The 14,785-nt window shown below is 37.8% G+C and overlaps 1 protein-coding gene across 1 annotated transcript in view; it reads right to left on the reverse strand.

Annotated features, from left to right (window-relative positions):
• LOC132822645 (solute carrier family 12 member 5-like) overlaps positions 1-14,785 on the reverse strand; it is a 340,455-nt gene that overhangs the window by 315,489 nt on the left and 10,181 nt on the right. The window contains exon 4 of the mRNA XM_060835891.1: positions 9,915-10,046. Coding sequence (XP_060691874.1) covers positions 9,915-10,046 — 132 coding nt within the window. The remainder of the gene's footprint in view (positions 1-9,914; positions 10,047-14,785) is intronic.

Raw genomic sequence — 14,785 nt, forward strand, 5'->3', positions numbered from 1 at the left:
ACTTAGGAAGTGAGTCAAATGAGTCTTCGTTGAAATGATTCTCAAACAATTATAACCATTTTTCAAATAGCAAGACCAAAATTGTACGGAGTTCTCCATGTTATCTCATCAAGGCCATGTACAGTTGCGGTAAAATTTCTAAACGCTTGTATTATATTCCCCTTACAATAAACAGAAACTTTCTATTTGTTATCTTAATCACATGCAAAACGTGCACACTGACATTTTGGTATTCATGAACCAGAACGTTCAGTTTGCTCTGTACTTCCAAGCTCTGCAATGTCTCTATATTTAAACAGTGTGCTGCTTTTCTATTCTTCTTGTCAAAGTGGACTAACAAAGAGAATAAAGCACAGTACATACAGGAACAGGCCCTTTGGCCCACCTAGACCGCACCAACACAATGTCTTTCTAAATTCAACACCTTTTGCCTCTAAGCTGTTCATATCCCTCTATTCCTTGCCTATTCCTAGATGTACCTTAAACATTGTTATTTTATCAGCCTCCACCACCTCCAGTGGCAGCACATTCCAGGCACTTACCACTCTCTCACATCTCCTTTAAACTTACCCCTTTTACCTTAAACCTATATTCCCTAGGAACTGATTTTTCTACACTGGCTATCCATTCTATCCACACCTTCATAACATTGAAAACTTCTATCAGGCCCCAGAAAATGGCAATAGGATAATGACTGGATAATTTATGAGATTGTTTTGAGTGGAGCATGTTGCTGGAAGCATTAGTATTGATTAGGACACCATAATAGCTTCTCTAATTAGTACAGTGGAACATTTTGTTCACATGAGAGGGAAGGTGTGGTTGGGATTCAATATCATTTGAAAGATATCACCTCCGATAGTGCGCTATCCTTTCAGTAACTGTACTACACAGGAGCATTAACTTGGCTATGTGTTGAAATCTCAAATGGTTAGGGTCTTTGCTATTCCATCACTTGTCCACTGACTTCATTTTTCACTTTCACATTTGCAATGGCTGCTGCAAGCCTTTGACAGACAATTTCTTCAAAGCCCCCAATAGTGTTTGCAAAGGTTCAAGAATCCAGTTACATTCAACTGGGCCTGTATTCACCAGAGTTTAGAAGGATGAAAGGGGATCTGGTTGAAAAGCATAAGGTTCTAGTAGGGCTGGACAGACTAGATGCAGGATAGATGTTTTCCCCATGATGGGGGAGTCTAAAACCCTGGGATATAGTCTCAGAATACCATGTCAGACTGAGATGAGGAGAAGTTTTGTTCATGAAAACAGTAGTGAACCTACACAATTCTCTTTTACAGAAGGCTGTGGAGGCCAAGCCACTGAATATATTCAGGAAAGGGATAAATTTTAGATGGTAAAAGCATCAAGTGATATGGGGAGAAAGATGGAATATGTCATTGAAAGAGAGAATTAGTCATGATCAAATTGAATAACAGAACAGGCCTGAAGGGCTGGATGGTATAATCCTGCCACTAGTTTCTATGTTTCAATGTAAATAGGTTTTGTGAAGGTTGAGAAACTGGGATAAGGTAATTGCGGTCCTTAGATTGCTGCCTCATACTTTGGATTTATATGTACGAATAGTTACTTAAGTCACAAAATGAAAGCTGTGCGACATTAACTGATAATTGCACAATATTCAGCACTATTTATGACTTCTCAGATATAAAATTAGCCCGTGTCTACATGGAGAAAGACCTGGACAAAATTGAAGCCTTTGCCGATAAGTGGCGAGTAACACTGGCACCCCACAAATGCTGAACAGTAACTATCTCCAACAAGAGAGAACCTAATTATTGTCTTTTAAAATCAAATTGTATTACTAACACTGAATCCCCCACTAACCAACATCCTGAACTTACCCGTTGACCAGAATCTAAACTGGACCAACCATATAAATGCTACTGCTGGAAAAGCAGGCCAAAACCTGAAGACCTACTTCCCTAATCTTTGTCCATCATCTACAAGGTATAGGTCAGGAGTGTAATTTAATATTCCTGCTAACCCTACACCTAACTGCTCTCCAACAACATTCAAGAAGCTTTTCACCATCCAGGACAAAGCAGCCCTCTTCATTGACACCATATCCGCTACATTCAACAAACACTCCCTGAACCATCATCACACACTGGCAGCAGTGGATGTGTTGCAGTAACTCCTCAAAGTGTGACCATTGTACTTTCCAAACCCTCTCTACCTTTAGCACCCAAAAAGACAGGTTAGAGTTACATTGGAACATCACCATCAACGTGTTCCCACATAAGCCAAGCATGGAATGGTATCACTATATCAATAGTGTTTACACTGTTGCTGGGGCAAATTCTTGGAACTCACTTAGTAACAACACCTTTGGTGACCCTACACTCCAAGAACTGCAGCAGTTCAAAATGACAATTCACCACCATCTTTTCCAGGGAAATCAAGAATGTGCAATAAATGCTGGCCTAGCATGTGATGTTCAGATTTCCTGAATGAATTTTAAAAGAAACAAAAGAAAATGCAACTTCCCAATCACTTCCATTCCTGAGTTCCTTGCAATAGTTTGCCTCAGATCGACAGTTTTAACATTGGAACTGGAAAAAGAAATCCCCTCACTGTTTGCACTTAAAATCCTCTCTCACTCCTTTCACTTGGATCCACTATCTCACACAAACTAATCCTATTTGTTAAATATAGGTAAACCATCAGAACTGGAACTAATTGGACTTCAAACTCTGTGGGGAATCCTTAAGCATGAATATGTTTCGACCAGCATTTGAAAAATAGAAAATGGGGCCAATTATTCAGATTTACCATGGTAATTATATTTACATATGAATTGCAAAACTCTCCACTTCATTACAAACATTTAAATCAGTAAATTTGACCTTGGAAAACAGAAATTAATTGGATGGTTGGGGGAAATGTGATGATAATGTTGCCACTCAGTTACACACTTCATTATCCATTAGGTGACATTAATACTTGGAAAGAAAAACACCAACTCTCATGTTAGTAGTATTTCTGCCAAGTGTTAATGACAGACAATAGGGAGGGGACTTGCAATGCTTTACCATGTCCTGAGCCTTGCAGATTTTATCTAAAGGATCAGATAGACCATAAGGCCATAAAACGTACGAGCAGAAATTAGGCCATTCAGCCCATTGAGTCTACTCCACCATTCAATCATGGCTGATAGTTTTCTCAACCCCATTCTCCCACTTTATCCCCATAACCCGCGAACCCCTTGATACTTAAGAGCCTATCTATCTCAGTCTTGAAAATACTCAATGACCTGGCCTCCACAGCCTTCTGTGGCAAGGAATTCCATACATGCGCCACTCTCTAGTTGAAGAGGTTTCTACTTACCTCTGTTCTAAAAGGTCTTCCCTTTACTCTAAGGCTATGCCCTCAGGTCCTAGTCTCTCCTACCAATGGAAACATCTTCCAAACATCCATTCTGTCCAAGTATTCCATATGTTTCAATTAGGTCCCCCTTCATCCTTCTAAACTCCATTGAGTATAATCCCAGAGTCCTCAAACATTCCTCATATGTTAAACTTTTCTTTCCTGGGACCATTCTTGTGAACCTTCTCTGCGCACACTCCAGGGCCAGAACATCCTTCCTGAGAATTGGGGCCCAAAACTGTGCACGATACTCCAAATGTGGTCTGACCAGAGCCTTATAGAGCCTCAGAAGTACACCCCTGCTTCTGTATTCAAGTCTTTGCAAAATAAATGTCATCATTGTGTTTGCCTTCCTAACTACTGACTCAACCTGCAAGCTTACCTTGAGGGAACCCTGGACTAGAACTCCCAAGACTCTTTGTACTTCAGACTTCTCCCCATTTAGAAAATAGTCCATGTCTCTATTCTTCCTACCAAATTGCAGGACCTCACACTTTCCCACATTGTACTCCATCAGACACTTCTTTACCCACTCACTTAACCTGTCCAAATCCTTCTGCAGCCTCCCTGCCTTATGAAAACCAACTGTCTCTCTACCTATCTTTGCATCACCTGCAAATGTAGCCAGAATGCCCTCAGTTCTTTCATCTAGATCGTTAATGTATAAAGTGAAAAGTTGTGGTTCCAACACTGAGCCTTGCGGAACACTACTTGGCTCTCAGCTGCCATCCTGAGAAAGATCTTTTTGTCCCGATTCTCTGCTTTCAGCCAGACAGCCAGGCTTCTATCCATGCTAGCACCTTGCTTCTAATACCATGGGCCCTTATCTTACTCAGCCTCCTGTGCAGCACCTTGTCAAAAGCCTCTTGAAGTCCAGGTGGATAACATCCATTGGCGCTCCTTGACCTAACTTGCTTGTTACTTCTTCAAAGAATTCTAGCAGATTTGTCAGGCATGACCCCCCCCGCCTTGATGAAACCATGCTGACTTTGCCCTATTTTATCATACACTTTCAAGTATTCAGAAATTTAAAACACAAAAAAAAATTAAAGTATTAATTACTGCATTATCCAAGATATTTCTTGTTGCTTGTTGATGCATTGTAATACCATTATACAGGTGAAAAAAAACAGCTAGATAGAAAAGGGATGGATTTTCTTCATTAATAAGCAGTTCACCAAGCGAGGAGATGGGAGCTGGAATTATATGACCATTTGCCAAGTTATTTCCCAATTTCATCATTTGATGTTCCATGTGAAATTTATTAAACCAACACCACAATCTATCCTTTACCCCTCATAGACTAACAGTTTAAGAGGCTGCTATCTTTCAGGCAATTAGGAATGGGAAACAAACATTGGCTCAACCAGTGATGGCCATATGCCAGGAACCAATTTTATAAATAAAGAAGGGGAAGTTCTTTTTGTCATTTGTGGCATCATTGCATATTTGTTAAGATAAGATTGAAAGAAGATAAAGGTTTCCCCTTTACCATATCATTATTAATAGTGGATGCTATTTTAAAAACATGCAAACAGGCTGCTTTTTATTATAATTTTGGAAGTTGAACTCTTTGCAAATGCAGCTAAATTGTGTCAATGTCCACCAGTTGTAGGAATCCTTAATTCTAATGTGTTAAATTATCCTCACAAATGAAAGCAAATAAATAACAAATCCTACGTGGTCATCAGTATTAAGGAACAATTGGCATCAGTGCTCGTTGAGAAGCAAAGAAGAAGTGGCAGACATTTGTAACCATTTGATCATGTTAAGGTCTCTCAAATTCCTGCCCTGTGCAATAAATAATACTTTGGCATTATGATGTCTAACTGGTGCATTGCCCAAAATATTTTATTCCTTGCACAATTATTTTTCAAGGTTCTCTTTTTAAACCACCGGTGAGAGTAGAATGCAGCTGAAAAAAAAGCAGCTGGCTGGCATGGCTTATTTATCACTGGGGACCAGAAAGCCTGGCAAACTCCACTAGAAGATGTGAATGCTGATTTTATCATTAACACTATAGCACTACAGAGTTACACAGTGCATAAACGAGGAGTTATTCACTGTAAATTGATGGGATAATAGATGGATCTGTCAATGTAAGGAGAAACACAGATATGAGCTATAATGGAAAGTAATCACAAGTAGACAGGACCGCCATGAACACCAAGTAGTTATCTCAATCAGTGTATTTGATTCCAGAGCAAAAGTTGCTGCTGTGTTTCACCTGCATCATTTGTGTTCAGGTTGCACCAGTTCGATGGGAATCAACGCCTGTTCACATCATTCTGTGAATGGAAACACTGTTTTTTAATCAGAGCTGAGTGCCCTTTGCTGAAATCAAGGAGCCAGATCGAGTCCTCAAACTCTTCTTATTCCATTCTGTAATAAACTCACTCCAGGCTGTTACCCTAGACAGAATTACTATTCAGGAAATGAGGCATCGTTGAACATTTCAAGAATTGCGAGAAGAGAACATTCCTGCTCTCAACACCTGTTAATGTGATCATTTAGAGACTGAAAATAACAGAAGAATAATGTCCAACACAAAGGCAGATGGCAAGTTATATTAGCCAGGTGCACCTGTCTCACCTTTCACACTCACAGACTGCATAACCCAACAGTTGTCCATAAGCACAGCTTATCTAAATACCTAAAACAAAAAAGGCATTATGACTAATAAAAGAGTGCAAATTACAAAAACTCTTTCCGGCTTAGTGACTCTAAAAACATTAATTAAAAGTCACAGGAACATTAGAATATTGGTAAACACATAGCTATTCTGTCCTTCAAAACATTTGATTTACTCGTGGGAGGTAAGTGTCTCTGGCTCGGCCAGTATTTCATGCCCATCCCTAGTTGCCCTTAAGGAGCTGGTTGTGAGTTGCCCTCTTGAACTGCTGCAGTCCATTAGGGAGGGAGTTACAGGCTTTTCATCCAGCAATACTGAAGGATCAGTGGTATATTTTGAAGTCTAGATGGCAAGTGGCTTAGAGGTGACTTACAGATTGTGGTAATCCCTTATATTTGTTGTTGCCATGTATACTGATGCTTACTAAGCACAGTGTGTACTATCTATAAGATGTACTGCAGAAGTTTGCCAAAGATCTGTACATAACACTAACAAACCCATGACCACTCCCCTCTAGAGGGACAAGGGCAGCAGAAACATTGGAACCCCACCATCTGCAAGTTTCCCTCCAAGCCATTCACCATCCTGACTTCAAAATATATTATCGTTCCCTCACTGTCACTGGATCAAAATCTGCCATTCCTGTAATAACGACATTGTGGGTTTACTTACAGCTGTTCAAGAAGATAGTTCACCTCCACCTTCACAAAGGTGACTAGGGATGGGTGATAAATACTGACCAGCCAGTAATGCCGACTTCCTATGAATGGATAAAACAAGTTCAGCATCAAGTCTGACATTATTTTTATTCATTCATGAAAGATATACATTGCTTGCTAATCCAACATTTTGTCATATGTAGGCCGGACCAGGTAAGAATGGCAGGTTTCCTTACCTGAAGAACATGACTGAATGAATTGGGGTTTTACAACCATTGACAATGACTATATGGTCATCATTGGGTTGTTTTTATCGGATTCAAATTCCTCCATCTGTTTTGATGGAATTCCAACCCACTTCCTCAAAACATTAGCCTGGGGTCTGAGACTGCTAGTCCAGTAACATTACCATTATGTCACCAAACACCCCTTTCACTTAAAACAATAGCAAATGCAGCAAGAAATAATAATATTACAGAGACCACATTTTTCATCAACATCTTTGGTACAAACAATGTTCTAATTGATTTTGCTCTATTGCAACTACAACACTCCCATTTTAGACGAATAAATACACTCAATTGACATCACATCCAAATCTCATTTTAATCTGTATTTGATATTCAGACCCATTTGATTTCATTATGTAATGTCTTTTTTACTTGCTATTTCTACATGCTGAGGGTCGGTATGCTCAGTTGGGTGGAAGGCTGGTCTGTGATGCAAATGGATATCAATGGACTAAATTCAGTTCCATACTAGCTGAGGCCACCATGAAGGTTCTGCCTTCTCAACCTCTGTACCTCACTTGTGACATGGTAACTCTTAGGTTAAAGTGATCACCAAACATCTGTCTCTGATGAGACAGCATCCCTCTACAGAACTGTGTCAATTTTATTTCCTTTACTGCACACTATGAATAGCATTTTGCCAGTATTACCACAATTCATCTTATCAAAGTTTGTTGTTTAGTTTATTTTAACCAGTACAAGGCCTGCACTGCAAACATACATTAATTCCACGCAGGAATTGAAGTAATAAAATTAGATGTGACCAGCGATCAGTGGTTAACAGAGTCTAAAATTGTGCTAGTTTTCTGATGTACCTTTTGCTCCCATGAAACTCATTTCTATGCCATTGACTAAACAGAATGTCCCATGAGCAGCTACATAGTCACAAAGATCTACAGCACAGGAAAATGTACTTTGGCCCATCAAATCAATCCAGTCAAAAACAGCTACCTTCTAATCCCATTTCCCAGCACTTACCCCATAGCCTGCATGTTTTGGCGTTGCAAATACACATCTAAATACTTTTTAAAAGTTACAAGTGTTTTTGCCTCTACCACCCCTATAGACATTATAATGAAAGTAAATGTCTAAAAATTGCATTTGTTGATACATTTATAGATGCAGCGCAAACAATGGCTGTGGGCCAAGTGCTGGAAAATAAAATTTAAATAGTTAGGTGCTTGTTTTTGACTAATGTAGACTCAATGTGTTATACACTTCTGTGACCTTATAATCATTCACAAGTAGAAACTTGGCACAGGCACAGTTCATACAAGTTAAAAGATGTTTCTAACAAATGAAATAAGCATTTTAAATCACAATGCGCGATCCATCACTTGTAAACAATCTGATTTGAATAACTGGAATTATCTTTAAAAAAACAGACTGTTGCAAGTTATATTAATGTTCAGTATTCAGTTATTTAAAAAACAATGAAGACATTTCTAAAGCTTTTAAAATGTGCCGATTAGTATTTTTTTTCACACACTCTCCATCAAAGTAGTGATCTGACAAGTCTTCTTGAATATCCACAAATTGGACAGTTGGTAGAAATGTGGAATAGTGATTAGTTGGTCTTGTGTCAGGCACAACACCACTATATTATATTCTGAGCTTCAAATTAATAGTGTGCTGAAAAAACTAGAAGGCTGGAAAAGATGGCCATCCAAGGTCTGTTGACTTCTTTTGTGGATTAGAATCAAACCCCGCCACCCCCGGCAATTTAAAGAAGAAACAAAGAACATATTCTCAATGATGGGATTCAATGCCTTTCTCTAAATCATATGAAAGGGGTATTATCAGATTGAATGGGCTATTATAAAACAAAGACAATGACTATGTCAAAACCTCAGATGTGTTAACTCACAACAAAGAATGTTAGAATGTGAGGGTCAACATGAATGTCCTATTTGGAAAAAAAGACTTGATCAGGTAAAAAAAGAAACTTGTATGGAGACAATCATGTTTTCTTTTGTTTAAAATATCAGCTAGAAGTTGTTTGCAAGCAGTTCCACATAAAATATCAGTTCAAACCTCAGAAACAAGCAGACAAAGTATGCAAAATGTTCCAGTTTAAATTTCACCTGAGAACTCAACTCTTGGCTATTTGACTACAATAAACTTCACAATGCTTCATGAACCCTTCACTTTAAAAGCCGCTCACTTCATTTTTAAGTCATCAATCCATTTAAAAGAACTCAGGCCAATCCCATGGGAGGCCAGAGATCAGAAATCAAAGATTGAGATAACTGGAATATGTGAAACTGCATGACATTTATCTGTATCCAATCTTTGCATGTGTGTGTGTGAGCAAGACCAAAGAGTGTGTGATTCTGTGTTAATTATGGATAAATGTGTGAAAGTAATAACCTATTTTATTTTAAAAATTTCCAAAGCCTTCTGCTGAGTTATAGCTAGGATATACACTCAAAGAAGTAAAGAAAGGGCACAATCATTTTGAAACAAAACATTTTGATCTTGTACATTATGAGGGAAAGGGATGTGGTTATTCTGGTAAGTCTGGCTAACTTCCAGATCAATGTTTTCATAAATGAAACCAAAGGATTGCAGAAACTCAATTCAAGTTAGAATAAGTTGTGTTTAAAATTACACAATGTTTTAGCCTAATGTTGGGTTAATTGTTCTGGAGTTCAAGGCATTTTGAAAGAAGAGACAAGAACCTCCACACATTATAAACATATTTGGGATTGGTTTAAATATAAAGTGCCAAAAATTGAAGCGAATTTGATAATACTCCTTGAAATCATTTTTTCACCACACTGAACCATATTGCCTTTGATATTCAAATCACTTAGCCTCATAATGGTTTACAGAGCAACACAATTGTTATCTGACTCCAGTGGGTAATGTTTCCACAAAATATAAAAGCAATGTAAAAAATGGAAATATGACCACACTGTAACTCTTTGTCCCTTTTCTTTTTACCTTGACTTGCTTTTTTCTGGTTCCTTCATTGTTTTCAGCCTCTTCGTGTTCTTTGACACCCTGGGGAAGATTGGTGTAATTGGCTAGTCCACTGAGAAGGGACGATACCATTGGACTGGTGTCCATTTCCTCCTATAAAGCAGCAATGACAGAAAACAAAACAGTGAATTTCATGCAATGCGAGGACAATACCAATTTTGTCTTTCTGCAATAGTTAACACTGCAGTACTGATCAATAAGGACATGGCAAAATTCTTAGAAGCTGAATGCCATGTTTGCATATATTGAGTATTAATACTACTCTAACAATGTGAATATTATAAAGTTAATGTCCAAAAATCTAATATTATGAATTAATTTGTGACATTTGCAGGTCCAGTCTGACAATATTAGAATTTCAAACCAATTGATAGTCTCTGTAGTATGAATGACATAGAAATGATAAAGAATAGTCAGTATGAGAAGCTAGGCACCAAATGAAGAAGCAGTAGGTAAATATTTCTGGATTATTACCTGAGCCACATGCAAATTGGCACACAGAATACAAACTAAGAGAAATTGCGCATGGCTTAGAGATTGGTATAGGACAAGTGGGTTCCACTTCATGGGCCACTGATGCCAGTACTGAGGAAAATGGAATCTGTGCCAAAGGGAGTGTCTCCACCTGATCCACACAGGGTCCACAGTACAAGTATGTAAGTAGAGAGGATTTTAAAAAAATAGTGGAGACATGGGATTTAATTTTTAAAAATGTGGTAAATTAATAAAAGGAGTACAAATCTAAGAGTCAACCAACAGATAAGGCTAGATGTTTGGAGCTGCATGTTGGCTCAGTGATTAGTACTGTTGCCTCACAGTGCAAGGGACCCAGTTTCGATTCCACCCTCAGGCGACTGCCTGTACGGAAGTTATATGTTCTCCCCATATCTGCATGGGTTTCCTCGAGGTGCTCTGGTTTCCTCTCACAGTCCAAAGATACGCAATTTAGGTGGATTGGCCATGTTATAGTGACCAGGAATATGTAGGTTAGGTGGCTTAGCCATTATAAATGGTTACAAAACAGGCTACAAAAACAGGGATAAGACTAAAGGTTCTATATATGAATGTATGCAGCATTTGAAACAAGGAAGATGACTTGAAAGTGTTGATGAAAATAAATAAATAGAATCTGATAGCCAATACAGAAACATAGCTGCAGAATGACGTGGATTTGGGCCTGAATATTGAAACTTACAGGAAATTTATGAAGAACAAGAAGTTTGAAAAAGGGGATTGGTAACTCTGTTAACTGACAATGATATTTGCACAACAGAGAGGGATACCCAAGTTCAGGAAACAAAGATGTTGAAACGGTTTGGGTAGTGATGAAAAAAATAATAAAATATAGGATGTTTTCGGGATAGTTTCTTAGAATGGAACATTCAAGAGCCACCCAGAGAACTGTACTAAATTTTGTATTGTTCAATGAGAAAAGATTAATTAATGATCTTTCAGTGAAGGCACCCTAAGTAGCAGTGATCATCATATGAATGAATTTTACTTGCAGTTCAAGGGAGTTGGTCTAAGGTTAATGCTTTTAAATAAAATAAGAATATTATGAAGCATGGAAGTAGAGTGCTACCATGAAGTGACTCATGAACTGACAAACTCAACAGTGAATTAACTACAGTAAACAGACAAGGCCAGCTAAGGGACAGGTAAATGGAACTGCAGTGGCAGGTATTTCAAGAAGCACAGAATAAATATATTCCAAGCAGCAGATTGAACATGGATGATTAACTAAAAATGTTAAAAACAATACTAAATTTACAAAAAAAGCAGATCTTTAAACAAAAACAGATAGTAGGTTAAATGATTATACAGATCATAAAGAGCAGCAAAGAAAGACTAAAAGATTAACAAGGAGGAAAAATAGAATGTGAGAAAGCTAGCTAGAAACATATAAACAAATTGTAAGAGTTTCAGTAAATGTTTTAATAATGTTAATACAATATGCATCTGTTCTGTAGAAAAGGAGCATGGAGAATTAATAATAGGGAATAATGAGAATAGAAATAATGTGATGGCAGATTAATTGAACAGGTATTTTGCATTGATCTTCATAATACAGGAGGCACAAGTAACTTGGCAGAAATACCGATAACCCAAGAAATGAAAGGTACAGGGGAATTCAGGAAAGTTGCAATCACAACATTTTAAATGTGATAATTTATTGTTATCTAACAGCTTTAAGTCTGTTGCATATGTGACTGTGGACTTTGGATTCTTAAGGAGTGTGAAAAGTGCCTTTTTTGGATACATATTTGAAAATGTTGCATCTGTAATGTTGCCCATTTCTCATCCAATTCTGATTTTGGCTTAGCAGTAAGGACTCAATTTCCTGGATTGTATGATAGGTCCTCTCTTCAACTAATAGTTTGTTTTGAAGAAAGGTTTGCACCTTTTTCTGCCCACAAATGCTGATTGAGCCACTCAAGTGGCAAGTACTCAGTTGAGCCACTGATAGTCACATAATGCTATTGTCAGAGCCTGGTGGCATTGTTGAACTGAAGTGCTCCTGGAGATGGCTTCTTAGCAGCAGACTGGGGAAACCAGTGCTCCGGGCAGGTTTGGAACCTTATCTTGCCTTGCTTTAGCTGCAGCTGGAGGCTGCTCTGCAGAAGGGCAATCCCTGAACATTAGTAGCATAGTTTTGATTCTATTTGTTACTGAGAACTGCAATTTGGATTAATGTTGACCAAACACATGTAGCCTTTTGTTGTACAAGTCATATTCATCCTAAATCACAGCAATTTAATTGCTCTTTCAACCCAGTAAGGTTTTTAATAAGCACAAAGAAATATCACTAAGTTGGCAAGTCTGATTTACCATTCCTTCTCACCTTATTTAGACCTACATTACAGAGCTTATTTGTACTGAATCTTTTATCTATCTTAGTTAAATGTCCTCCTTCATCAAACATCTGTTTTCTGAAAACAAATTTAGAACTGCATATATATTTCTCTTGCTGACAGAATACATTCTGACAGATAATGAGTACATTACTAAAACACAGCCATGAACATGTCAAAATCCGGGATTCATCTTACCGTTATTGGCCCTATTATCTTTCTTTCTATTCATGCGAACTGTTTCACTAAATAATGTTGTGACTTGAATGCTTAATGCAGAGAATGTGGCCGAGAGTTCAACCAATTTTTCGCTTTCTCATCTATTAAATCCGTTACTGATTAAGCTGAAAGATGTTCGTGCCACAGACTGGAATATGTCTCAGGGATTCAATTCCAGCATTTCCAGCTCAGGTACAGCACAATTTAATGGAATCTGTTTCACTGCTTATTCTTATCCAGTGTCATGCATTCCCCCTACTACTCTAGTAGAGCTATTTTTTTTCATTTTCTTGGAAAAATTTAATCATTTTGATCAGCACAAAATTCATTTAAAGAAAAATAATTTTGCATTTCAATTGTATCTTCACATATTAGCCAAGCTGTCCATCCTAGAATCAACCATTATCAGTCCAACTCTACCTATAACTGCCTGCATAACATTGATGGGTTCACAAATAAATTAGCAAAAAAACTGTTTGGCTTCCATTGGCCAGTTGATACTATTGATAAGTGTAAAGTGTGGGTAACACTGTCAAGGATGCATTGATTGTCCCTCTATACCTTCCTTGAGAAGGGACTTGTGTGTTGTCTATGTCCACTGCTGGTTTTGACAAATCCACAAAGGTGTTAAAAATGGAATTCCGGAATATTGTCTGAAAGAATATAATGAATGTAACAGTCACCAAATTCCTCTTTTATGAATGGGTAAGTGAATATGAAAATGCAAACGGTCACAAAAACATCATGATCTCAAGGATCTAACTGAATTGCAAATCACAAGTTGATAATAGTCATCTCTTTCAGTAATTTAAATTTCGGTGAATACACCTTAAAACGTTTCTGGGCTCTATATTGAAATGACTAATAATCGGGGTGCTTCAAGGCATCACAACTCAAAGCTGTTAAGGCATATTCAGCAAAAGCCAATTGAGTTCCTTCACTTGTTGCTCCCATTTTCTGTCAGACGATCATGAATTCTGTGGCCATGCTAACATGTCTGTACTGATAGGAGTCACTATGTAGGGATTATGAGTTGGAAGCCTGACGGTAATTGTTAAATTCTTGGATGACAAAGTACAGATGAATTAAACTTGGTTCCCTTTGTTTAAATACCACAGTGTGTATTGATGCTGTTCTTTGATGTAAATACTGTTAACACATTAAAGTTTATCTTTACCCTTCACCTTCCAGTCATAAATCTCTTCTCACTATAACTCCAGCAGATCTGGTTTTGAAAATCTAAAATGATATGAAATAGTTTTGAAAATGATAAGTTCGTGTACTATTCATTGTGATTTATTAAATGTGGTTTGATTATTTTTTACATTAAATATTCAAGTTCCACACTCCCATCAAAGAAAAAGTGTTTTTAAGAAAACTGCAAATGCGCTTTTTCTCAAGAAATTGTGGCCTGAATTTTTACGGGCGTTTGGGCACATATCCGCTGTAGCTCAGGTGAGAATGAGCAACACATGGCCTGGAACTCAGTTAAGGCAATTCTGGGCCTCACTTGAAATTTCTGAAAGAACCTTATCATTAATTGTTGGGTACATTAGCATCATTAGTAAATTTGGAATGTATTGTTCACGACGATTTTTCCTGAGAAGTTGGTGATTACATATCATTGCAGTCTTATTGTTTATTTGAAACAATTGAGTGCCTGACATTTCAAAGGCTATTAAGAGATGGCCGCATTGGTGTGGGACCTAGAATGTATAACTCACATGAGGCAATGATAACAGGTTTCCTCATCTAAAAACC

This window comes from Hemiscyllium ocellatum, chromosome 15 (assembly GCF_020745735.1).
Source record: "Hemiscyllium ocellatum isolate sHemOce1 chromosome 15, sHemOce1.pat.X.cur, whole genome shotgun sequence".
Taxonomy (NCBI): domain Eukaryota; kingdom Metazoa; phylum Chordata; class Chondrichthyes; order Orectolobiformes; family Hemiscylliidae; genus Hemiscyllium; species Hemiscyllium ocellatum.